At 43.0% G+C, this 27,628-nt stretch overlaps 1 protein-coding gene and 1 pseudogene across 1 annotated transcript; both read right to left on the bottom strand.

Moving 5' to 3' along the window:
- Positions 1-5,362: 5,362 nt before the first annotated feature.
- On the bottom strand, positions 5,363-6,423 carry LOC119251204 (lathosterol oxidase-like; annotated as a pseudogene).
- Positions 6,424-18,360: 11,937 nt separating this feature from the next.
- Positions 18,361-19,350, bottom strand: LOC119253172 (patr class I histocompatibility antigen, A-108 alpha chain-like). The gene is made up of 3 exons (XM_054698095.1): positions 19,215-19,350; positions 18,639-18,903; positions 18,361-18,382 (listed from the first exon to the last, which is right to left on the bottom strand). The coding sequence occupies exons 1-3, from the start codon at positions 19,273-19,275 to the stop codon at positions 18,361-18,363; spliced, it is 348 nt and encodes a 115-aa protein (XP_054554070.1). The 5' UTR covers positions 19,276-19,350.
- Positions 19,351-27,628: the final 8,278 nt, after the last annotated feature.

The following is a 27,628-nucleotide window of genomic DNA, read 5'->3' as shown; positions in this document are numbered from 1 at the left end:
ATCCCCTGCTCATGGATTGGAAGAATAAACATTATTAAAATGGCCATCCTACCAAAAGCAATATACAGATTCAATGCTATTCCAATCAAAATTTCAATGTCATTCTTCAAAGAAATAGAACAATTATTGATGAAATTCATATGGAATCACCAGAAACCCCAAATAGCCAAAGATTTCCTGAAAAAAAAGAAGGGAATGGAGGCATCAAACTCCCAGACTTCAAACTATACCACAAAGCCATAATCATCAAAACTGCATGGTATTGGAACAAGAACAGACACACAGACCAATGGAATTGAATAGAAAATCCAGAAATAAACCCACAGATTTATGGTCAACAAATCTTTGACAAAGGAGCAAAGACTATGCATTGGAGCAAAGAAAGTTTGTTCAATAAATGGTGCTGGGAAAACTGGGTCGCTACATGCAAAAGAATGAAGCTTGACCACTACCTCACACCATACACAAAAATCCACTCAAAATGGATTAAGGAACTAGACATAAGACCTGAGACCATAAAATACATAGAAGGAAATATAGGCGAAACACTACATGATATGCACATCAAAGACATCTTTACAGACACATCCCCCAAAGCAGTGATAGTGAAGGCAAAGATCAACAGCTGGGACTACATCAAATTAAAGAGCTTCTGCACAGCAAAAGAGACAATCACAAAAATGAAGGGAAACCCCACCGACTGGGAGACCATTTTTGCACACAACACTAATGATAAAGGACTGATCACAAAAATCTGCAAAGAGCTGATGAGACTCAACAACAACAAAGAAAATAATCCAGTCAAAAAATGGGCAGAAGAGCTAAAAAGAAACTTCTCTGAAGAGGAAATGCAAATGGCCAACAGGCATATGAAAAAATGTTCAACATCACTTGTAATCAGGGAAATGCAAATCAAAATTACCATGAGATAACATCTGACACCAGTGAGAATGGCACATATTAAAAAAACTAGCAACAACAAATGTTGGCGAGGGTGTGGAGAAAAAGGAACTCTTCTGCACTGTTGGTGGGAGTGCAAACTGGTCCAACCACTATGGAGAGCTGTGTGGAGATTTCTGGACCTACTAAACATAGAGCTCCCATATGATCCAGCAATTCCACTCCTAGGTATTTACCCAAAGGACACAGAAACATCAATTCCAAAGAGCACCTGCACCCCTATGTTTATAGCAGCACTGTTTATAATAGCTAAGCTTTGGGAACAACCCAAATGCCCAAAAATAGATGACTGGATCAAGAAGATGTGGTACATATATACCATGGAATATTACGCAACATTCAAAAAAGATAAACACATGCAATTTGCAGCATCATGGATGGCACTGGAAGGGATCATGCTCAGCGAAATAAGCCAGAAAGAAAAAGAAAAATACCGGATGGTCTCACTCATAGCAGGAATCTAGAAAACTTAAATAAGGGACCAGGCAAATGAATAACTATAAGAAAGTGAAAATCAAAATCAACAAAAAACTATGAACCAGAGACACTGTATGGGGGGTAGGGGGCTGGAGGGAAGGGATTGGGGTCAAAATAAGGGGGTTACAATTGTATGGGGAATATAAAACTAAAATTTTTTAAAAAATAAAAAAAATAAAAAATAAAAAAATAATAAAAAAGGTAACAAGAGACAGGGATGACCATCATCTGATTAAGGAATCATACATCAGGAAGACATAACACTCATCAATACACATGCACCAAACAAAGGAGCAGCAAAATAGATAAGGCAACTATTAACACATCTGAAAACATATTGGCAGCAACACAGTACTAGTAAAGAAACTCTACACCCCACTTTGATCAAAGACACATCACCTGACAGAAAATCAACAAGGAAAATTTGCTGTAAGTGAGTGTTAGACCCCAAGGGCTAAATAGATATCTACAGGGCACTGCACTCCACCGTCCTCTCAAGTGTACAGGGAATAGTCTCCAGAATAAACCACTTGTTGGGTCACAGAACAAGTGTCAATGAATTCATAATGACTGAGCACACTACCACATGACAATTGGGTTAAGGAGGGAATCAAAGAAGAAAATGAAAAATACATTGAGACAAATGACAACCTATCAGTGGGCACAGTGCACACAGCACTAGGAGGGGAATATAGAGCAATTCAGGCCACACCTAGAGTCAAGACAGCTCAAGGAAAGAAACTAAACTTATGCCTAAAAAAGCTAGAAAGAACAAATGAAACAGAGACAGTAGAAGGAAAAATATTAAAGCTGAAATAAATGAAACAGAAATCAAGAACCTTCAAAAATCAATGAAACCAAAAACTGGTTTTTGACAAAAAATAAACAAAACAGACAAATATTTTGCTATACTTTCAAGGAGGAAAAAAGGAAAAAAATTCTAATAAATAGAATAAGATATGAAGGGGAGACGTTATAGCAGACATTTCAGGAATAGAGTGGATAATAAGACAATACTAATTATCTATATGTCAATAAATTGAATAACCTCAAATAACCTAGAAGAAACTGAGAAATTCTTAGATGTATACAACCTTCCGAGACTGAGTCAGGAAGATTCAGAACAAAGCAACTACAAGCAAAGACACTGAAACACGAATCAAAATTTTCCCAAAAAACAAAGCCCAGAACCAGACATTTCCAGTACATTCTACAAAATCTTTAAAGATGAACTAACACCTGACGCCTCAACTCTTCAGAAAAATAGAGGAAACGGGAACGCTGCCATCACATCTCATGAGGCCAACATTCCCTTGATACCAAAAGCAGAGAAGGACATCACAAACAAAGAAAGCTACAGACCAATATCCCTGATGAACACAGAAGCAAAATTCCTCAACAAGACCTTAGCAAACCCTGATCCAGCCACACGCAGCCCCACTGACATCCTGGAGACAGGACAGGCCCAGGTGGGGTCTGAATCCCTGTGATCGCAGGCCCTGCTGGGACAGGTGCTCCTGAAGGACAGGGACAAAGGAGCAGAGAGATGACCCTGAGGAGTGACCACAGCAATGCCCACAATGCACTGAGCACCGACTGGACACAGGTCCCATCCCCTCGGCTCCTCACAGCCTCTCCCGCCCCCACCTGCACAGACTCAGCACAGCAAATGCATGCAGTTCGGGCTGGTCCTTGTGGCTCCTCCCTATATCCTGTCAAATTTTAAGACTCTTTTCAATTAACCCATCAAAAAAACAATCCAGAAAAAAAAAGTTTCATGTCTGGGTGTCTATTTTCTGTAGGGAAGTGGACATTATTCCTCAGGAAAACACAAAGACCAGGCAGGGGTGGAGTCAGCCCTGCCTCTGCTGGAGCAGGAAAGTCACCAGGGAGAGACACAGGTCAGTGTGGGGAGGGGCCAGATGGGTGGGGTTGGGCCTGTCTCCCCACCTCCTCACATTATGCTGATAGGAACAGACACATGAGGACGCCCTTTGCAGCAAGAAAAACCAGAGGATCTCTTATTGAGGGAGTGTTGGTTACATCACTGCTTACACTTTAGAGGGTAGGATCACCCCATCAGGTGCTGTCACTGCAGCACACCCACACCTGAGCTCCATGGTCCTCCAGCAGAGTCCACTGTGCTCCCTTCCCGCTTATTTTCATCCTTCCCACTGCCCCTCTGCCAGCTCCTGCTCTCCATGCAGACTTCAAGGGTCAGTGTGTGTGAGTGTGTGTTGTTAAACAGTCCCCATAATCAACTTTTATTGGTTTCACATAAATAGCTAATAGTTTGCAAAACATGTTTTTCCAATATATTTATGTTAACATGTACAAATGTATTTATTAGACTTTTTGGCAGCGGAGGTAGGGAAAAAGAAAAAAAAAGTGACACCGACGATGTCAAAGCTAATCTTCAGTGACAGGGTAAACTCTTTTTTTTTTTTTTAAAGATTTATTTATTTATTTATACAAGCACTGGGTACAGTCAAAAGCACGGGAGGGTGAGAGAATTCACCAGAGCCAGAGCGGGGAGCAGAGCAGGCAGAAGGACCGAAGTACACTGCTGAGGGGAGCAGCGGGCGGCAGGAGAGGTCTGCGCGCCATGTGGGACCCTCCTCCGGTGGCCGGGGAGCAGCCGGGGAGCAGCCGGGATTGAATTGGTGCTGAAGAGGGTGCGGGCAGCTTCGCAACCCAGCGCTCAACCGCTGCACCACCGGAGAGGCCCGACAGGGTAAACTCTTGGCCATCATTGTTCTTCTAAGACTGTTACGTATTTATAACCTCAAAACATGTCAAAACTGCAGTGCCTCAGTTTACTTTAAAAAAACAATAGTGAAATATATTACTTGGGCATCATATTTTCCTTTCTACATGTATACACATTCACATAATTTTACACTTATTACATAATGGTTTTTAAAAATAAACATTGACATGTTAAACTAAATAATCCCACATCTGATAAATCATGATAGCATCATTTTTTAAAAATTCCAGTTTATTTATTAGTCAGTAAAATGTAACATTTGGCAATGCCCCAGAGAATTGGGGGGGCAGGTGAAATATGAAACATTCATTTGCATAGTCACTACTAGATTCTGTCAGACTGGCAGTCACATTGCAGCTCCCCCTTGAACAAAGTACTACAAGTGGTCATCCCAGGCCAGCACGGAAGACGGAGCTCACTCCTGACACCAGGCACCACCTGTCACTGTATTTGTGTTCCTTGTATGGCGCTGAGCCTTGGTGCTATTAGCACAAAGAATTTTCCTTAATGAATGTGGTGGGTTAAGGCAAAAGGACATAACCTGGTCCCCTCAATCATTTATTTTTTCTCCACCTTTTTAAAAATTATTGATGAGACCATATAAGTTGCAGAGTCACTGGCTGGAAAGACACAGTCAACTCTTAGGTCACCCCTGGTGTTTACGCAGGAGGTTGGTTTCTCTTGGTCTCTCCCTCCCTGCTGACCATCCCTCAGGAGGGCCCTCAATGCGGAGTTTCAAATGCTACCATCACTATGTCTCCTGGCTGGGTATAGATTATTTTCCCTCATTAAAAATATTTAATCATTGGGCAATAATCTGCTCAGTCTTTGTAAACTCTCCACTGAATAATTTCTTACTTTTTGGGGGGTCGCTCCAGTGGCACAGCAGATTGAGCATATGCTGTGAAGCTGTCTTCAGCCTCTGTAGTGCGGGTTCGATTCCTGGCCAGCCAGGGAAATCTCTCCTGTCGCCCCCGCTGCTCCCCTCAGTTGTCTGCCTGCCTGTTCTGCTCCCCACTCTGTCTCTGGTGAATCCTCTCACCCTCTCACACCTGTGGCTTGTACTCCAGCTATTGTATAAATAAAATATAAATCTTAAAAAATAATAATTTCTTATTTTTTACAACTTCCTGCTGGCTACTACGCTTTTTTCTCTCACCTTCCCTTCAAAGGGGAAAGAGTTTTGAATGAGCCTCCAATTCTACCCCACAATGTAAAATATTGTCCACAGTTGTAGTTAGAGAAGAGGTGATGGTCTGTATGATGAGCTGAGTCATTGATAAAAGGCCTTCAGATTTGAGGAGACAGAAATCACTGTCATGAATGGAAATTGTGCAGACATTGACCGAGATGTTCAACGTAAATAAACCAGCTGGTTTAATGGTAAAATGAAAGGGTGGACTCTGAAGAAAGCCATCCACAGGGTGAAGACCATGACTTTCAGGTAAAGAGGATCTTCCAGAGAGGAGGTTCATGGATTCCCTTATCTATAAGTCTATAAAGAAAGCCCCTGTGAATCCAGTAGATCAGCATGTTGGTGAGAAAGAGGACAGATCATACAGGAACAATGAGTTGAATCCAGCTGTTTGAAACTTTCCTATGTTGTCATGTAATTTGCTGCATCCTCTCAGCTCCACAGAAGCAGTGACATGGTGGGAATATTTTTTTTATATTTTTATTTAAATTTTATCTTTATATTCCCCATATGATTACAACCCCCTTATTTTGACCCCAAGCCCTCCTTTCCCCACCCCCACCTCCCATAGAGTGTCTCTGGTTCATAGTTGTTTGTTGATTTTGATATTTTCTTTCTTATAGTTATTCTTTTTCCTGGCCCCTTATTTAAGTTTTCTAGATTCCTGCTATGAGTGAGACCATCCGGTATTTTTCTTTTTCTTTCTGGCTTATTTCGCTGAGCAGGATCCCTTCCAGCTCCATGACATGGTGGGAATACTTAATCCATGGTAATGACCTAACAGTAAACATGATTCTCAGGAGACTTGATTCTACAAATATTGTGGGTGGTTCATTAGGAAATGACTATAGACAAAGTAATAGCTCATTGTCGCAAAGAAGAAATACAGGATAAAAGCAGCAAGATTTCTTATAACCAGGAAAATAACAGTTTGTTGGAAGATGTCATACTCTGGCCCAGTGGTTGGATATAGAAATAATATAAAAAAATAATTATCTGCAGCATCGAGTACAAGATCCATCTTAGCTCTAGCATAAAGGGGAGGCTGGGGACCCAGTGGTGGTGTAGGTGCAACAAGACACAGTGGGGGACTCAGTCAGCGGGAGTCAGGCTTTGTCATCAAATCAGTCTGTTGCCAAACTAGAGAGGGTCCGTCCACCACCCAGCACTGCCAGGCCAGGAAGCCTGGGCTGGTCTGCAGCCCTGGTCAGCAATAGGCGCAGCCTGGGGAGTTCAAGGGTTAGTTTTTAAGTTTGCCTTAATATAGCCCTTAGACTTCTTATACCACATATAAGTGACATATTTGTCTTTCTCCTTTGGACTTATTTCAATTAGCATAATCCATCCATGTTGCCCCAGATGGCATGCATTTATGTTTTTCTGATAAGGAGTATTCTATTATCTATATACCACTTCTTGATTTCTCATCTGTTTTTGGGTATTTTGGTTGTTTCCATAGCTTGGATATTGTAACTAGTGCTGCAGTGATCATGGATGTGCAAAGTGCCCTTCATAGTAGTGTATTTGTGTTCTGTGGGTACATACCTAGGAGTGGGACTGCTGGGCTCTATGGCAGACGCACTTTGAATTTTCTAAGAAACTTTAATTATGTTTTATATCTATATATATAAAATGTCATATATATAGTCATAGATGTATGTCATATATATGATCATTTATTTTTATATATATAATATCATTGTTCATTTTTGTACAATGTATGCTTTTATGCTTTCTCCTTTCAGGTGTATTCCCCATGAAATTCCCAGCACCACTTCACCCATGAACCATCACCATGGTCCTTTGTGCTCTTCTCTCCCGTTTTGCTCCTTCTACCTCCCCCTCCCCTGCAAAATGTCTGATTTATAGTTGCCTAATTTTGTTTTTCTATTATTACTGGTATTTTTTTCCTGATCCCTTATTTGATTCCATTATATTCCTCCTATAAGTGAAATCATCTGATATTTTTCTTCATCTCTCTGGCTTATTTTACAGAACATAATCCCTTCTAGCCCCATTCATGTTGAGAATGGCATGAGATTATCTTTTTTGATTGCTGAATAGTATTCCATTGTGTATATACCATATCCTCTTGATCCAGTCATCTATTCTTGAGCATTTGGTTGTTTCCATATCTTACCTATCATAAATAGCGCTGCAATAAACATAGGAGGGTAGGTATTCTTTTGAATTGATGCTTCTGTGTCTTGTGAGTACTTTCCTAGGAAAGGAGTTGCTGGCTTAAAAGGTAGATGCATTTTTTAGTAGTTTGAGGCAACTCCAAACAGTTTTCCATAATGGTTGCACAAGTTTGCATTCCCACCAGCAGAGTAGCAGAGTTTCTTTTCTCCAAAACCTTGGCAATATTTGCTGTTTCCTGTTTTTTAAATATGTGCCATTCTCACTGGTGTAAGTTGGTATCTTATTGTAGTTCTGATATGCATTTCCCTGATTTAAGTGATGTCAAACATTTTTCATATACTTGTTGGCCATTTGCATTTCCTCCTTGGAGTAGTCTTTTCTGATCTTTTGACAATTTTTTGACTGGACTGTTTACTTTTGTTGAGTCATGTGAGCTCTTTGTGATCAGTCCCTTATCAGTTGCATTGTGAGCAAAAATCTTCTCCCAATCAGAAGGGTGTCTCTTGGTTTTGGTTAATGTCTCCTTTGGTGTACAAAAGTTTTAGTTTGATGTAATCCCAGCTATTTATCTTTTCCTTCGTTTTCTCTGCTTTGGGGAATGTGTCTTTAAAGGTGTTACTGAGATGTATGTCTTGTAGTGTTTTGCCTATGTTTTCTTCTATCTATTTTATGGTTTCAGGTGTTATGTTGAATTATTTTATCCATTTTGAGTTTGTTTTTGTGCATGGTATGAGGTATTAGTCTAGCTTCATTTTTTTTGCATGTAGCAGTTCAGTTTTCCCAGCATCATTTATTGAACAAACTGTCCTTGTTGCATTGCATATACTTTGCTCCTTTGTCAAGGATTAGATGCCCATAAATATGTGGGTTTATTTCTAGGTTTTCTATTTGATGTCATTGATCTGTGTGTCTGCTTTTGTTCCAGTACCATACTGTTTTAATTATTATGGCTTTGTAGTATAATTTGAAATCTGGCAGTATGATGCCTCCATTCTCCTTTTTAGTTAGGAGAGCTTTCATTATTTGTAGAAACCTTGATATTGTTGACATCAAAACCAAGCCAGAGGCCTCCCTGGTGGCGCAGCAAGTTGAGCAGAGCACTGTGAAGATGTCCACAGCCTCTGCAGCATGGGCTCAAATCCTGGCCAGCTAGGGAGATTCCCACATGGCACAGCAGACCTCTCCTATCTCACCCACTGCTCCGCTCAGTAGTGCTTTCAGTCTGCCTGCCTGTTCTGTGCTCCGCTGTCTCTGGTGAATCCCCTCAGCCTCCCATGCCTCTAACCTGTACCCCAATTCTTGTATAAAAAAGATAAATCTTTAATAAAAAAAAGAGCCTGTCTACATTCTCAAAAACAATGTAGGATTGTTCCTTATTCTCCATGTTCTCACCAGCACTTGTTAATATCTGGTCTTTCTAATATAAGGCATTCTTACAGACATGAAGTGGTTTGTCACTGTGTTTTAAATCAGGGGATCATGAACAGATCAAGAAGGTGTGCTACATATATACAGTGGAATGTACTCAGTGATTGAAAACATAAACTTATGCCATTTGGGAAATATCGATGGGGTAGGAAGGGAGTATATTAAGCTTGATAAGTCAAAAGGAAAAATAATATCAGATGGTTGCCCTTATATGTGGTATATATGAAACCAAACAGAGGGTCAGAATAAAGACAAAATTTGCAACCTGATTATAGATTTGAGACATACAGAAGGGGAAAGGGAGAGAGATGGTTCCAAACAGGGGAGGGAAGAGCACAAGGGACTGTAGTGATGGATCATGGGTGCTATGGTGGTGACAGAACTACAAGGACTACACCTGAGAGAGAAATCAAATATTATACAAAAATTAACAATGAATAGATTTAATTTAAAAAATTTATATCAATCACTGATATAATGGGGAGTGAGAGAAATTCTACCACATTCAGTTCTACACATGACAGAGCTCTATCACTCGGTGAAGGAAAATAATATTGAAGAAATTCAGGTGAATCACCTTAAATGATAACATTCTCAATAGTCCACTGGCATCCTCAGAATGTCCCTCTCACAGCTCCCTCTGGTATGTCCCAGGGGATGAGAGACATCCCAGAGTTCTGGGGACTGTTTCTGCTGAGGAAACACAAAAGAGAACCTGGTCAGAGTCCAGAGATGAGACCCTCGGAGGAAATGATGAGGGTGACAGTGAGCCTCTAGTGGGCTCTGAGACCTGGGACGCTGGTCGTGAAGGACCACCAGATGGGGGACTGCTGTCAGCTACAAGCAATGATTCTCTATTTTTCTCAGCATGATTACATGGGAACTATGAACAAGGACCTCTGCATTTTATCATAAGTCAGAGAAAGCAAAACAAACTTGCCTAGCATGCCATGCGTGTGAGCTCATACACACCACATATGTGAGCCCTTGGGCTTGTTGGACATGCCTGTCCTTGTGAGCCTCTGTTGCTAAGTTACCACAGAGGAGACTTCCAAGGACAAAGCGAGTTTGGGATGTCCCTCCCAGGCAGTTTTCCCCCCTGGTACATGCGAGTTTTCTCAGCGTTTCGGTCAGCCCTTCCCTTGCCGGCCTCAGGTCACCTCTCGATCATCCTCATGCAACATCCCCCCTTTCTTTTTCTTTAAAAAGAGGGCTAAGATCTTTGAGGTGGAATATTGTTCACTCATGGTTCGGCAGAGGCGGGAGTATCCTACGCAAAAAATAATCACACATATTAGTAGAACAATCACAGCACTACTAACACTATGGGTCATGCTCTGCATAAATGATCATGGGTCCATTCCCTGAAGCGCCTCGGCTATTCCTTGAGCCAGTCCCTCATATGTTTCCTTGGGTAGATCAAGCAAAAAACAAGCCAACACCTGTTGTTGAAGAGCATGAACATCCAAGGACATATTACTAGAGATACTGTCCAGGTGGTATCAGATTGCCTGCCAGAAGTGGTGTACTGCACTGGAGTCACATAGCAAGCTGAGACATTCCAGTCACAATGTAGCATAATCTGATGTTGAAGTGCTACAAACTGGCCACCTAGCCATTGAACAGCTTGTTGTATTTTGCCCAGGCAACCCTCCAGTTCCTCATCCAGATGAACGTGAGGCTGCCAAAGCTGCCTGGAATCCTCATGACCTTGCATTCCAGCTCATAGTCTGCAGCAGCGGAGGATTAGGGACATAGGTCCAATAAAAAGATTCTGCACCAATTACCTCCACAATGGCCATCATTTCAAAAAACAAAATCACAGAATTTCGAGGTTTCTTCGTATGGGCCACCACTCTCAGCTTGATGCACCAGCTTCTTCAACTGTCCCCATGTTGGAGGATCTGCCTTATTGCTGTTGAAAGTGGGGTTGGTCACTGCTATCAGGCTCAAGCTGCTCATCTCCTGAGTCAGAGGCTTGAAGTGGAATCTCCCCCTCTTGGCCATAACGAGGCTTAATCAGTTTTGAAGGTAACCACCGCTCTCTGGCTTCCAGACCTGGAGAAACACAAGTAAACCCTCTTCCCCAGGTGAGCACCTCTCCCTTTTCCCACTAATTGGTCATCTCATCTTTCCACCAAATGGGCTGTTTTACTACAGCCACTTCTGAATGCCAATGCTTTTTAGTTGTAGAACAGTCAGTATCAGCCTGCAAATTTAAAAAAATTAGAGTAATAAGTGCTTGAGCAATCAGTGTAGCAGGGGACTCTCTCCCCCTTTTTTGATTTTTAAGGGCAGATCCCAGGACGTAGTCTTAGGAAACAGTTTTTTTTCCAGGGTTTTGTGTATGTTAGAGAATAACAGTCTGCCACCAGTATTGTCCATGAAGTTCCAGTATTGACAATCCTTCATTACTGGAAATTAGTTAGGTCATGCCAAAAAAGCACCATGAAGCATTAGCCAAAACAAAACAGTAAATATGTCAAATCACAGGAAAAAAGAAGCAAAAAGAAAATTCTGTAAACTAGTTTAATTTATTTAAAAACAAGTTTTCTCCACTTTGATTCCAATTTTATATAACAGTACAGCAAAATATTTGTGAACTAAATTTACTTTTAGACCAATTTGCCTATTTTTGCATAAAATCACAAGGCAGAATAACCAAACAGCAATTTTTGCTAGCTTTGTTGGAATACTCCAAATAGGATCAGATTGAACTGTTAAAATCAGGTCTAAAAGTAGGCTTCAGGAACACAACTGGTCTCCCCAGACTCCACCTGGGCTTTCCTCTTTTCGAGGGTACCAGGACTTTTTCTTTTTCCAGGTTGGCCAGTCCTGCCAATGAAGGCAAGCTTCCTCATCATTTTTGGAGGTCTCTAGAACCCTATGAACAAAGCAGCAGTTTCTCCTTTTTTTGGTTCAGCTCTATGTCAACTCCCTGGAAAAATTCCACTCAAAGCCACACAAAATGTAAATACAACTTAGCTAAAACTTAGTAAAAATCAGGTGTAACTCCAACAGTCTATGCAGTCCTTTGCAGAAAATTTTTACTGTCAAAAGTTGCATCAATTTGAATCAATTGAGGCCTTTTCTCTTTATTTTTTGTAGAAACAATTTCTGCAGACATCAAACCATTGAAGTACACAATATTGCAAGGCAACAATAACCATTGACAATTTGCATACATATCAGGTACTGAAAGATTTTTGCCGGAGGCCAGCTCCTGCAAAATGTCATGTCAAGGGTCCCTGCAGCACTAGATGACATCAGCAAAGTGGAGGGATGAGGGGATGAGGGAATGAGGAGACACAGACACTTGATAGGGTGCAAGTATCTCCTGCTGAGGGTCTCAGAGGGTCTTTATTTATACATCAGAATTTTTTTATTTGATCATTACATCATGCATTATGTCATTTACATTGTGTCAGAATTTATTTTTGATCACTCAGTGCACAACCCATTTCTTAATTTTCCTAGTTTATGATTAACTTGGTTACTTGGTTACATTAACTTGGTTACATATTTTCCTAGGTGATGTATGTTATTCAGAAAATAAAAACAGGTGCTACACACTACGTGATTTATGCGGACAGGCTAGGTAAATAAAACAAGGCTAAGCAGGGATTGTAAGATGGAGGGCGGCCTCCTATTTTCTATATAGAACCTAAGGTTTCCTGGTACCATGGGAACAGTATGTGGCGTGTCTTTCTCGGACCATTTTGCCTCCCCTGGTGCCTCAGGGCCTTCTCTTCTGGGGACTTTTACCAGGCTTGTTTCCAACAGCTCTATCAAATGTGGCTTGTTAAAGAACTCAATGTTTCTCATGGTAACTGAGTTACAAATTGGAGGATGTGGAGAATCATTGGAAACCGTTTCATTATCAATCATGTTGGAAGGCACTTTTCTTAAACTACTGAGGTGTGCATTACTGAAACTGGCATTGATGCCAGCACTCATTGTGTTATTCTGGAGCTTATAGAAAACTTCCATGGTTTCAATAACTGCCACAACCAAGTGAAAAGAAGTAGCTGGAGCCAGCTAAGGAGTTTTCTGACATTTCAGAAATTTCCCCCATGCCCGGACCTTGGCAGACAGCATGAGTAGCATGATCTGCACTAGATTTTGTTTTAGAAAACCAATATTAACATTTCTGTACATGCCAAAGTTTTACCATTTTCCAAGTGACAATACTTCCCTTTTAGTGTAACTTTATTAAGTAGAAATAGGACAAATAGGACAAATTTATCTAATGTCTTTCCCAGGAGGAAAGGGAGAAAGTTTGTGGAGTGTTTCTGGAGTTCTACTGAGGTTCCACAAAATTTCCTTCAATCGATCAAATGACAGGCTACCAAATTTTACTTCAACTTAAATTTTTGGGAAGCTTTGCCATAAATATTAGAAAACAGCAACAACAACCATATTTAAATCTCTACGAAAGTTCCCGCCCTAAGTATATTGACATTCAAATCATAACCTTTAATTTTCATCTCAAAAACCTTAGTAATTTTTCAGACACTTAAAAGACATTATGTACCCAACATCATTAACCCAGACAAGAGCTAAGTTTATACCCAATGTGAGTTTATAAGTACATGTTTGAAACAACCCATTGGATTACAACTCAGTTACTGTTAACCAAAAATTATTTCAGCTGATGTGTTCCCAAAACACTAAGGCAACTATGAAAGTTTAGTTGTAGCTTTAGTTCCTGTTATGACTGGAATTCCATTTTGCAGGGCTGTTAATAAAACAATGGCACATACCAAGTTTTTTCTAGACTGGCTAATAATCAAACAAGCATTAGGCAGATTAATAAAAACAAGAAAAATCAGAGCAACATATAGATACTATGTACATTTTTCATATACATGTGACTCAGTAGGACAGACAAAAGTACCTTTTATACCAGAAGTTTCTTTTGAAAGAAACACATTTAAACAGAGTAAATTATTAACACTTAACATTATGACTTTAAAGCATATATGCTTTGAATTCTATCAAAAGATTTATAATTAGTCCTATGGAGATAAAAAACAAAACAAAACAAAGACAGTTACAAACAAACACAGAGAGTTCTTGATATTCATATTCAACTTTGGCCATGTGTATAAATTTTAAGAGATATTTATTTTATAAATATTTGTGAAGACACTGAGAAACCTGTTAATGATTTAATTTTAGTTCTATAACAATTCTTTTAGATCAAACACATTTTAAATTTGTATTTTTAAGAGTGACTCTGGCTTTGAAGAAGCCGTGCACAGAGAATTTACATTAGTATTTTAAGACCTGAAAAAAAATTCCTTTAAAATTGTAAAAGAGCCTTCATAAAACATCTCAAACAACCTAGTTTTTGAGATACCTTAGCTTCTCATTTATGTTTCATATTCTCACTTACCAAGTTTTTTTTTTTGTTACACTTTTATATTAAAAAGATTTTTAATGAGTTAAAAGCTAAAATCTTTACATAGAATATGTGTAGATTTATTATTACTAAAGACCTTGGGCTCGAGACTACAACAGTCACAGCAGTTTTTACTAACTTTCTTTAGATAAGAAAATATTTTTTGAGTTTATATTTTAAAGAAATGATCCTTTGGCTTTAAGTTGTTATGGTTTTATCTCACTGAGAACAAGCATATTTTTTAAAGATTTATTTATTTATTTATAAAAAGAACGGGGGTATAGGTCAGATGCGTGGGGGAGTGAGAGGATTCACCAGGGACAGAGCGGGGAACAGAACAGGCAGACTGACAAAATACACTGCTGAGGGGAGCAGCGGGTGTGACAGGAGAGGTCTGCCATGCCATGTGGGACCCTCGCCAGCCAGCCAGGATCGAACCAGCACTGCAGAGGTTGCAGACAGCTTCACAGTGTGGTGCTCAACCACCTGCGCCACCAGAGGAGGCCCTGAGAACAAGCATATTTTTAAGACAAAAAAGAGCACTGTTATCTGAGGCTAGGAGAAGAGGTAAATTTTTACAGTCTGCCCATTTTTAGGCCTTTATCAAAATCCGAGGAATTTAGCTCAAAAATGTTAGTATTATCACTTTATATTTTTACCAGGTTAATTAGTTTTTAACCAGAAACAACCTTTTACAGGTCCAATAAGTAAATTTAAAAGATTTTACTCAACCAAGGAAATAGGAGACACAGGGAAATAGGATGTTTTACCTATAGAACAGGCCAGAATGGTGTTTTAAGGTGGACAAAAGGAGAGTCCAGTCCCCTACAGCAGAAAGGCAGCAGAGACCTGCCAGTGATCTCAACACTGGGGAAAAAGTCCAGGCAGCTGCTTGCTGAGACTGGGGTAGCCTCCACCTGTCCACTGCAGTGGGTTTACAATATTTTAATAAAAACCTTTTAGTCTCATATAGTCATATTATAACCATTTCCTATCACTTTAACAATTGTGAATGAAATTTGAATACCATTTTTTAGAAATACCTTTTTTATATTTCTTAAAAAGAACAAATGGCAAAACTCCAGTGGCAGGAAGCCTGGCCTCCCCCCCCAAATTATTAACAGGAAAAGCTTGAAGCATTTCTTCCTCCATTTATAAGACAGTGTCATGTTATCTCTTACTTGTTCCTAAGTTTCTATATCAAGCAACCTGCCCTCTGGGAACCATGGGTTATATTTTTCCACTACCGTTAAACATTCTAGAATCTGGTTAAGGGGTATTTTTGCCCCATGGTGAGAAAGCAGATGCTCCAGAAGCAAAGCAAAAGTAGAAAGCCTTGAAGAAGATTGCCCCATCTGGAATTCCCCACCTCTACTCACGTCCTTCTGTGGAGTCGAGACCACTGCTGTCACCTCATCACTTCAGTGGGAGGTTTCTCCTTCAGGTCCCTGTTTGGGCACCACTTGTGAGCCTCCAGTGGGCTCTGAGACCTGGGACGCTGGTCATGAAGGACCCACCAGAAGGGGGACTACTGTCAGCTACAAGCAGTGATCCTCTACTTTTCTCAGCATGGTTATATGGGAATTGTGAACAAATACATCTGCGTTTTATCGTAAGTCAGAGAAAGCCAAAACAACCTTGCCTCACACACCATGTGTGTGAGCTCATACACATCACTTATGTGAGCCCTTGTGCTTGTCGGACATGCCTGTCCTTGTGAGCCTCTGTTGCTAAGTTACGACCAAGGAGACTTCCAAGGACAAAGCAAGTCCGGGGCGTCCCTCCCAGGTGGTTTTCCACCCTGGCACATGCAAGTTTTCTCAGCATTTCGGTCAGCCCTTCCCTTGCCATCCTCAGGTCACCTCTTGATCATCCTCGTGCAACAGTGACTCTCCCTAGAGTTCCCTCTATACAGTCCTCAGGGGCTCAGGGATCCAACCACTGATCTACACTTACCTGCACCCTGAGTGTAGCTGATTGCTTGTCCCCCTACTGGAAGAAAATGTGAGACAAGGGAGAAGTCAGCCCATGGAGTCCTAAAGGAATCTCCAAGTCTGGGTCACAGGGAAATTTCTAGAACTGTGACTGAAGACCCAGGTCAGGACTGGGATATATGAAGAATGGATATGAAAGGGAATTGGAGTCTTTCCACAGCAGGGTCCCTTCCCATTGGCATTTACTGGGAAACAGATCCCCATCACCACAATTATAAGGTGAATAATTGGTGATTCATTTTCAAAAGTGTTTTACAAAAACCTGAGTGTTAGCAATCAGCACCAGACTGGGCAACACATGTGTGGATGGTACTTCCTCCTACCCAGGTAAGGCAAGTCCTCCCTGGGACATGAAAGCCCCCAGTGGACAAAATCCCCCACTCCCTTCCCTACCTGAGCTTCTTCCTCCACATCACAGCTGCAGCCACCGCAGCTCCAGTGAGCACAGCTCCAAGGAAAACCAGGCCAGCAATGATGCCCGCAGTGGGGACAGAGGACTGAGGAGGGGGCACTGGAAGGGACGGGAAGATGAGACCCTGAGCCCCAGGAACATCCTGACTCTCTGAAGGTCTCCAGAAGGGCTCCTGATTCCTCCAAACAGAAGCTCAGGGCCTCTCTAGTGGCACAGTGGGTTGAATGCAGTGCTCTGTAGCTGTCCACAGCCTCTGCAGCACGAGTTCGATTCCCGGCTGGCCAGGGAGATACCCACATGGCATGGCAGATCTCTCCTATCTCTCCTGCTGCTCCCCTCAGCAGTGTTTTCGGTTTTCTGCCTGTTCTGCTCCCCATTCTGTCTCTGGTGAATTCTCTCACCCTCCCGCACCTCTAACTTTTACCCCAGTTCTTGTATAAATAAACAAATATTAAAAAAAAAAAGAAACTCAGAGCCCACGTCCCCATCCTTACCCCATCTCAGGACTTGGGGTTCCAGCAGCCCCTCATGCTGCACATGGCACGTGTAGCTCTGCTCCTCTCCAGAAGGCACCATCATAGCCGCCCACTTCTGGAAGGTTCCATCCCCCCCAGGCCTGGTCTCCACCAGCTCCATCTCCTGGGTCAGTTCCTCCCCATCTCGCTGCCAGGTCAGGGTGATGTCTGCAGGGTAGAAACCTAGGGCCCAGCACCTCAGGGTGACATCACGGTCAGAGGTGACGTGGAGGGACACCTGTGTCTTTGGGGGATCTGAGGAGAAGGGTCAAAAAAAATCACACTTTGGGTTTTCCTTCTTGGACACTGAAGCAGACTCACTGACCATCCTCAGAACAAACATGACAATTGGTTTGGAGGGAGGAAGCACAAAACCCAAAAACCAGCCTAGTCTGGGGAATCTGAGGAGGGGGCCCACGAGGGAGGATGCGGGTCTCTGGGGAGAACACAGACTTTTACTCCAGACTTGGTTGGAGGGTGAATGACACAGAAAGGCAGGAGTCAGATCCAGAAATGTTCTCAGACCAAAAACAAGACCTTGAAAGAGAAGCTTATGTTTCCCAGGATGGCTGCCAGGTCAAAAGGATCCTGGAAGTGTTATTTCAGGAAGGCCTCCCCTCCCTCAGGAGAGACTGGATTCCTTAACCCTCCAGAAAAGTGGTGTCTTCTGGGCAAGTCTCTCTCTAGCACAGAACATGAAACCCAGGGGGACTCTCCCTCTCTGCCCAGAAAGCAGCTGCTGTTCTGCCCATTATTCCATTCGCCCCCCACGAAACCCCCCTCTTCCAGTTTGAGGGGAGGTCCGAGGTCTTTTGGCCCCTCTTACCTATGCGCTGCAGCACCTCCTTCCCCAAAACTAGAAATCTGAGGAGCCACGGGAAGCACCTGCTCTGCACACTGTGCCTGACGCGCTCGGCCCTGCCCGCCGCCTCCCACGCGCGCTGGGTGATCTGAGCCCCCCGAGTCCGCGGGGTCCAGGAGCGCAGGTCCTCGCTCAGGGAGATGAAATCCGCGCCGTCGTAAGCGAACTGGTCATACCCGCCGAGGAGTCTCAGGTCTGGGCTCACTTCACAGCCAAACATCCTCTGGAGGGTGTGAGACCCTGAAACCCACCCCTGTGGTCAGCCCCGAGGTCACCCCGCCCTCTCTGAATAAACCTCAATAAACCTAAACTGAAAATGAAATACAGGCAGGAATGTCCCGCGGGTTCTTCCTGGTGGAGGGTCCTGGCAGATCCACCCGCCTCGAGGGGTCAGTGGACCCTGAGACTGGGACACCCCGGCCTTAGGGTGGGAATGGGGGTGACCTGACCCTGGCACCGCTCCGCGAAGCTCACCGTCCTCGCTCTGGTTGTAGCGGCCGCGCAGGTCCCTCAGGAGCGCTTTGAGCCACTGCGCGTTGTCCCTTTGGTTCTGAGTCTCCTCGTCCAGGTCCTCCTGCCCCACCTGCCCCGCCCAGGGCGCCCGCGGCTCCGCACTCTGGCCCGGAGAGTCGCTGTCGAACCGCCCGAACTGCGTGTCGTCCACGTAGCCCACGGCGATGTAGCGGGGCTCCCCGGGGCCGGGCCGGGACATCATGGTGTAGAAAAGCCTCAGGGAGTGGGAGCCTGGGGGCAGGAGGGGAGACCTGGCTGACCCTCCTCTCAGCGTGGGCCCAGGGCCCAGGGAGATGGGCCTGGAGGGGAGAAAGGGGCGGGGCCGTGAGAGTGAAAAGGGGCGGTGGGCCAAGAAGGGCCCAGACTCAGGGCACCAGAGCACTCAGGGGAGGCGGGAGGGACAGAAGGGGACAGAACACAAGGGACCTGAAGGGGGTACAAGAGGTCGGGGGGAGATGAGCCTTTCCTGGGGTCCTGCACCCGCAGTGGGCCCCTTGCTCCTCCCTCCTGGAGCAATAGTGTCCAGCTGGACACGCACTCACCCGCCCGGGTCTCCATCAGGGCCAGGGGCCCCCAGAGCAGCAGCAGGAGGGTGAGGGGCATCACACTCCTTCCAGGGGTCTGGGGAGAAGGAGTCCAGGAGGGTCCTTGGAGACTTTGCAACTGGAGCAGGACGATGCTGATTGTCTTCCCTGGACACCCCGGGAAATGGGGAGAGAGAATGGGGGTGAGTGTGGGGTCATCAAGGCTGCCCCACCCCACAGAGCCTGTGAGAGGGAGACGTGATGCTGTAACAGTGTGACATCCACAGACAGGGGAGGCTCCAAATTCCCTTCCCCACCTTTAGGAGGAGTGGATTTGGGCTGGAGGAAGCAGCAGCCTGGAGGAATGAAGAAACTAGCAATATTTTCAGATAATTGTGAATATTGATACTGAATTAAAACTAAACAGATGGGGCCTCCCTGGTGGCACAAGGCTTTCAGACACAACCTATGAAGCTATCCACAGCCACTGCAGCACAAGTTTGATCCCCAGCCATGGAGATACCCACATGGCACAGCAGACTTCTCCTGACTTGCCTGCTGCTCCCCTCAGCAGTGTATTTCACTCAGTCTGCCTGTTCTGCTCCCCACTCTGTCTCTGGTGAATCCTCTCACCATCTCCTGCACCTCTGGCCTGTACCCCAGTTCTTGTATGCATAAATACATAAATCTTTTTTTTTTAAAGATTTATTTATTTATTTATACAAGCACTGGGTACAGTCAGAAGTGTGGGAGGGTGAGAGAATCCACCAGAGCCAGAGTGGAGAGCAGAACAGGCAGACTGAATAAGTACACTGCTGAGGGGAGCAGTGAGTGGCAGGAGAGGTCTGCATGCCATGTGGGACCCTTGCTGGCGGCCAGGGATTGAACCGGTGCTGCAGAGGTTGAGGGCAGCTTTGCAGCCCAGCACTCAACCACTGCGCCACCAGGGGAGGCCCATAAATCTTTTAAAAAAATATATATATATATATACACAGGTGGTAGTTTCTCGAAGGTTATTTGTAAAGTGAAACCTGAAATAATATCATGGAATATTTCCTATTGTTACATTTCCACAGGCCTCTCTTGCATATTGGTTGGAACTTGTGCTAATATATGATTTTTTTTAATATTTTACTTCATATAATTCTTATATAATTTTTCATTTTTGCACAATGTATGCATTTTCATTTTGGGTGTATTCCCCATACAATTCCACCCCCTTATTTTTTTTAAAGATTTATTTGTTTATACAAGAACCAGGGTATAGGCCAGATGTGCGGGATGGTAAGAGGATTCACCAGAGACAGAGCAGGGAACAGAACAGGCAGAGTGACTGAAATACACTTCTGAGGGGGGCAGCAGGCGACCCAGGAGAGGTCTGCTGAGCCATGTGGGACCCTCTCCGCCTGGACAGAATTGAACCTGTGCTGCAGAGGATGCCCACAGCTTCACAGCACTGTGCACAACCACCTGTGCCACCAGGGGAGGCCCAGCACCCCCTTTATTTTGACCCAAATCCTTCCTCTCCTCACCACCACCATCCCTCACCGTAGTGTGTCTCTGGTTTATACTTACTTGTTGGTTTTGAATTTTTCTTTATTATAGTTAGTCTTTTTCCTGGTCCCTTATTTAGGTTTTTGAAATTCCTGCTATGAGTGAGACCATCCAGTAATTTTCTTTTTCTTTCTGGCTTATTTCACTGAGCATGATCCCTTCCAGCTCCATGTTGCTGCAAATTGCATAAGTTTATATTTTCTGATTGCTGAGTAATATTCCATGGTATATATGTGCCACATCTTCTTGATCCAGTCATCTATTTTCGGGCATTTGGGTTGTTTCCATAGCTTAGCTATTGTAAATAGTGCTGCTATAAACACAGGGGTACAGGTGCCCCTTTGAATTGATGTTTCTGTGTCATTTGGGTAAATACCTAGGAGTGGAATTGCTGGAAGCAATTATCTTTGGAAGCTTTATCTTTAGTAGGTTGAGGAATCTCCACACAGCTCTCCATAGTGGTTGGACCAGTTTGCACTCCCACCAGCAGTGCAGGAGAGTTCCTTTTTCTCCACATCCTCACCCACATTTGTTGTTGCTAGTTTTTTTTAATATGTGCCATTCTCACAGGTGTAAGTTGGTAGCTCATTGTAGTTTTGATTTGCATTTCCCTGATTACAAGTGATATTGAACATTTTTTTTCATATACCTGTTGGCCATTTGCATTTCCTCCTTGGAGAAGTTCCTTTTTAGCTCTTCTGCCCATTTTTTGGACTGCATTATATACTTTATTTTTGTTGAGTCTCATCAGCTCTTTGCAGATTTTTGTGATCAGTCCTTTATCATTAGTGTTGTGTGCAAAAATTTTCTCCCAGTCATTGGGGTTTCTCTTTGCTTTGGTTATTGTCTTTTTTGCTGTGCAGAAGCTCTTTAACTTGATGTAGTCCCAGCTGTTTATATTTTGCCTTCACTATCACTGCTTTGGGTGATGTGTCTACAAAGATGTTTTTGAGGTGCATGTCATGTGGTGTTTTGCCTATATTTCCTGCTGCACCTCCCCCTGCAGTGACCTTTAGGGCTAACCGTCCCTATGTCCGCAACCAGCGCGCAGGGGGAGAACAGCAAAACCCTATCTGCTGCACCTCCCCCCGCAGTGATCTTTAGGAATGGCTTTCGCCAGGGTCCCTAGATCTGGCTGGGCAACCAGCAAGCGGGGGTGGGGGGGGTGTGGGGGGGTGGGAGAACAGCCTGAAGCAGAGGAAGTTCAGCTGAAGTTCCCTGAAAAGGCAGAAGCTTATCAAAAGATAAGGACCACCAAGAACCACTACAAGAATGCTAAAAATCTTATCCCTTCTTTCTAGTACTATGAACTTTAATCCCTTATCTGTCTTTCTAAACTTCCTCCTTTCTTCTATAATGGTCATTGTTTGTTATGTAGATCACCTCCCTGATGGTGATAGACTGAGCCCATGAGCAAGCTGATTTTATTGATATTCATTCCTGTGCTTTTGGAAAACATATATATACTGGTCACAAACTTAAAGAAAATTACACTCAGATTTTCACTCTTGAAGTGTGTCTGTTTGTCATTTCTTTTGCCGACGCCCTGACCACCCTGCATGCTTCTCTCAACCCTGAGGTGGCCTCATCGTCTACTGCTGTGCTGGTCCGCGGCAATTTCCTTCTTTATATTTTATGGTTTCAGGTCTTAAGTCTAGTTCTTTAATCCATTTTGAGTTGTTTTTTGTGTATCATGTGAGGTAGCAGTCAAGCTTCATTCTTTTGCATGTAGTGACCCTGTATTCCCAGCACCATTTATTGAACAAACTTTCTTTGCTCCATTGCATATTCTTTGCGCCTTTGTCAATGATTAGTTAGCTGTAGGTCTGTGGGTTTATTTCTGGATTTTCTATTCAGTTCCATTGGTCCGTGTGTCTGTTCTTGTTCCAATACCATGCAGTTTTGATTATTATGGCTTTGTAGTATAGTTTGAAATCTGAGCGTGTGATGCCTCAATTCCCTTCTTTTTTTTTCAGGAGGGCTTTGGCATTTCAGGGGTTTTGGTGGCTCCATATGAATTTCATCAATATTTGTTCTATTTCTTTGAAGTATGTCATTGAAATTTTGATTGGAATAGCATTGAATCTTTAAATTCCTTTTGGTAGGATGGCCATTTTGATAATGTTAATTCTTCCAATCCATGAGCAGGGGATGTCTTTCCATTTCTTTTGTCTTCTTCTATTTCTTTTAACAGTGTTTTATAGTTTTCTTTGTATAGGTCCTTTACCTCTTTTATTAGGTTTATTCCCAAATACTTGATTGTTTTTGTTTCAGTAATAAAAGGGATGGTTTTCTTGATTTCTTTTTCTTCAGATTTATTGTTTGTGTATAGGAAGGCTACTGATTTTTGTTGTTGATTTTCTATCTTGCCACTTTACTAAACTGATTGATTAGTTAATTAGTTTTTCTGTTGAGTTTTTGGGGTTCTCTATGTATATTATCATATCATCTGACTTCTTCCTTGCCTATTTGGATACCTTGTATGTCTCTCTCTTGTCTTATTGCTCTGGCTAGGACTTCCAGTATTATATTGAAAAGCAGTGGTGAAAGTGGACATCCTTGTCTTGTTCCAGATCTTTTGTTTTTAAAGATTTATTTATTTTATTTATATATAAATAAAGATTTATTTACTTATTTTATTTATACAGAAGCACGGGAGGGGGAGAGAATTCACCAGAGCCAGAGCAGGGAACAGAACAGGCAGACTGATGAAGTACACTGCTGAGGGGAGCAGCGGGCAGCAGGAGAGGTCTGCACGCCATGTGGGAACCTCGCCTGGTGCCCTGGGTGCTGCAGGGGCCCTTGATGCCCCAGCCAGGTAAGACACTGACAAGCAGCTAAGAAAAAGGGCCTCACACTGTGTGGCCGAAGCTAAAGGGCCTCACACCGTGGGGCCAAAGCTAAAGAGCCTCACAACGTGGGGCTGAAGATTCCTTGTGCCTCACACCATGGGGCTGAAGATTTAACATCCCATTGGTTTTTGTTCTTGGTCATAAAAAAGAGAGCTGTGTGGAGATTTCTTGACCTACTAAACATAGAACTTCCATATGATCCAGCAATTCCACTCCTAGGTATTTACCCAAAGGACACAGAAACATCAATTCCAAAGAGCACCTGCACCCCTATGTTTATAGCAGCACTGTTTACAATAGCTAAGCTTTGGAAACAACCCAAATGCCCAAAATTAGATGACTGGATCAAGAAGATGTGGTACATATACACCATGGAATATTACTCAGCATTCAAAAAAGATAAACACATGCAAATTGCAGCAACATGGATGGAGCTGGGAGGGATCATGCTCAGCGAAATGTCAGAAAGAAAAAGAAAAATACTGGAAGGTCTCACTTAAAGCAGAAATCTAGAAAACTTAAATAAGGGACCAGGAAAAAGAATATAAGAAAGAAAATATCAAAATCAACAAACAACTATGAATCAGAGACACTCTATGGGGAGTGGGGGGCAGGGAAAGGATGGCTTGCAGTCAAAATAAGGGGGTTGTAATTGTATGGGGAATATAAAATAAAATTTAAATAAAAAAATAAAATTATAAAAAAAGAAATGTATTTAAGACAGATATGTTAAAGGTCTTGAAAAATTTAGTGTCCAACAAAATGGCTATCTTTGAAAAAATGGTACAATAGGAAGAAACATAGTTTAAAGGTCTGAGAGAAGTATCTTAAAAAATGCTATGTGACAGAATGACTTGCTTTAAAAATATTTAAGTTTATTATCAGTAGTGTCCTTATGAACAACCAAACTTTAATTTCTTTTTCATTTGCAGTAAAGACTCAAGTATTCTTAAACTGCTTTTACTGGTTCTTGATGGAAAAAAAAAAAAAAAACTGTCCAGGCTATCTAAATCTTGTTTCTCTTTTTTTAAAGACTTTTTTTATTTTTATTTATTTATTTTAAAGATTTATTTATTTATTTATACAAGCACTGGGTACAGTCAGAAGCGCAGGAGGGTGAGAGAATTCACCAGAGCCAGAGCGGAGAGCAGAACAGGCAGATGGACGAAGTACACTGCTGAGGGGAGCAGCGTGCGGCAGGAGAGGTCTGCACACCATGTGGAACCCTTACCCGGTGGCTGGGGATTGAACCGGTGCTGTAGAGGCTGCGGACAGCTTCGCGGCCCAGCGCTCAACCGCTGTGCCACCGTGGAGGCCCTCTTGGTTCTCTTTTAACCTCAGACTTGGATAACTAAAAAAATACAGATCTGTCAGCATTGTTGACACTGTAAAAATATAACTACTTGAAAAAACCCTCCAGTTATTACTCTGAGTAATTTAGTGTTGTTTTATAGAAATTTGTATATACTTATTAAACCTGCGACAAAATTTTTCTTAAATTCAAATTTCAAAAATAGTAAAGTTTTTGATTAGTAAAACAATTTGATGTGTCTTAGGACTCTTAATAAATTATTTCTCCTTGTAGGAAAATGCTAAAACACATTGGACCAATCTAGAGATGTTAAAATTTCATAGAAAAAAATATTGTCATTGAGGGGGAAGTTATACCTTTTCAGCATATGTAAAAGAAAGCTGATTAAAGTGTTCTAAAATACATGAGATTTTTAAAATGCTCTGGCATTATATTATTGGGCGATTCTGATTATTCTGAAATATATATGTGCATGTGCATGTCACAAAATTGAGCAAACATCCTTGTCTTTTACCTTAAGCCGTAATTTTAGGTATGGTCATTTTCAAGTTTTTGCTATTTCTAAAGGTTACTTGCTGAGTTTTGTCTTCAGAAAATTCACAAAAAAAAGACTGACAATATAGATATGTTTTGGAACTGAAAAGACCTACCAAGCCCTATAAAAAAAATGGATTTAAAAAAATTACCGACAGAGGATCGAGACTTAATACATGGAAAAAGTAGACTGAGGATTTGTATAATATTTAATGACTTTTTAAAAATATTGGTCTTTAATGTATTGTTTTTTTTTTTTATCTCTAAAAAACTTGTCTTTAAACTGGGCTATGATCATAGCAGTGGCAATTTGCATCGGTAGAGCATGAGACTCTTAATCTCAGGGCCATGGGTTCAAGCCCCACGTTGGGCAACAAACTGTTACAGGGCAGCCCCAATATAAAATGGGTTGCCTGACTGGGTCCTCACTCACGTGCTTAAAAGGGATTTAATACTCCACTGCGGGCACACACAAAAGGTTAATAAAAGATTTATTCACAAGGGAAGGGGAAATGAGGAAATGTACAACTCAGGGAGAAAAGTGGGAGATAAAGTCTTAAATGCATCCTACCGGGTCCGTTGATCTGGATTCCCAAATGGCACTCTGAGAGCTGGTGGTGAGCCAAAACCGGTGAAGCCAAGAGGCAAGAGCCCGAGAGAGCCCAAGGCCCACTTGTCTGGTTTTTATACCAAACCTGGCTGCTTAACTCCACCCTCAGGTCCCAGCAACCTTCCCTTTGGTGGTGATGGGATTTGTCTTTCCCAATGTCTTGATGGCTTTGGTCTGGAGTGGGGGCGGAGTCCACAAAGCCTGTATGGAATTAGCTCAGGACATCCTTTCCCCCTAACAGAGGCACCACAAGACCAGAAGCTCTGGCTCACACAGGAGGTGGGGGTAGGAGACATTAGCATAGCCTTCCACACAGCCATGGAAACCAAGATATTTGGGGCTGGGGACACCTAGATTACAAAACATAAGATCCAAGCAGGTATCAGCCGCACATCCAAAGGTAAAGATATGGAGATGAGCCCATTGTGGTGTCTCTGGTCCCTTTCAGACTCTGCATGGTTATCCAGAATCAGCAACTCACCAGAAGGCTCACTATTGTAACATCTCCCTCTAGACACAGACCTGAGTCTGAAGCAGATTTAAAAAAAAACTTTATTAATCTGCCAGCCACTGGTCCCTTGTAGGGGGCAGCCCTAGCAGGGGGTGATAATGATGGGGTTTTTGGAGTTGCGGGGTCCTGGGGTTCACTCTGGGAAAGGTGTCACCAGAGCTCCTGTTTCAGCGGCACGCGGCAATTTCCCTAGGCGAGTTTCTCCACGAGACAGAGAAGTTAGTTATATTTGAAAAACAGGTTTATTAGGGAAAGGGACAGGTTTGCTGAGAGAGGCCTGCATGGTTGCAGGCGGGCAGCCTTGAGGAGAGCTGCCTCCACTGACGGAGGTCAGTGATGCGAAGTCCCTACAGGTACAGGTCACAGGCAGGCAGGGAGGCTGCTGCCCTGCAGAGGGAGAGAGTTGGTGAAAAGAGGCACCTGCACAGTCACAGGTGGGCAGAGGGAGTGCTGCCCTGAGCCTGGGCAGAGACTGCAATGATACAGCCCTCTTCTGTTTGGAGGGGTCACTCTTTGTGAGCCCTCAGTGTGTTGCTGATTTTGGATTACCATGCAGAACACAAAAGGGACTGGAGATACCAGCATGGGGAGTGGAGATTCCAGGATGGGCCCAATCTCTGCATCTTTACCCTCAGGCCTGTGCTCCACTCCCTAGAGCATCTGTTGCTGCTTGGGTCTCATGCCTTGTGATAAGGCACTGGCGCCTAAGGGTCTGACCTCTACAGCTGGTTTAATGGTCATGTTATTCCCCTCAACCCCCACCTTCTTGTGAGTCAGGTTCTGGTCTTGGAGCACCTCCTTTCCAGACTTTCTATTCTTGTCCTTTGTCATACCCCCCCATACACCGTATGTGGCCCAAAACCTTTTGTTAGGGCAACACCCGCCGGGGAGCCCTGAGGTGCTTGAGTGAGGCAGATAGTCACGGACTCAGCGGGAGGGTTGGCTTGTGTGTGTGCAGAGCAGCAAGCCCAGTGAAAACTACTAGTTATTTAGTTGTGTTAGGGACAGTGTCATGAATGCGGTCACTGTGAAGCTAGTCAGCTTTAAAGTTAAGTTAGC

The sequence above is a fragment of the Talpa occidentalis genome, unplaced genomic scaffold, assembly GCF_014898055.3.
Source record: "Talpa occidentalis isolate TD23 unplaced genomic scaffold, MPIMG_talOcc4v2.1 talOcc4.2, whole genome shotgun sequence".
NCBI lineage: Eukaryota > Metazoa > Chordata > Mammalia > Eulipotyphla > Talpidae > Talpa > Talpa occidentalis.
Note: the sequence above shows the minus strand (reverse complement) of the source record. Positions and strands in the feature narration are given on the sequence as shown.

Coding starts and splice junctions, on each gene's coding strand:
- LOC119253172 (XM_054698095.1), bottom strand. CDS start 19,275: ATGCCCCTCACCCTCCTGCTGCTGCTCTGGGGGCCCCTGGCCCTGATG. Junction 18,904..19,214: donor CCTGATGGAGACCCGGGCGG/GTGAGTGCGTGT, acceptor TCCTGCCCCCAG/GCTCCCACTCCCTGAGGCTT. Junction 18,383..18,638: donor GGCCGCTACAACCAGAGCGA/GGACGGTGAGCT, acceptor CACACCCTCCAG/AGGATGTTTGGCTGTGAAGT.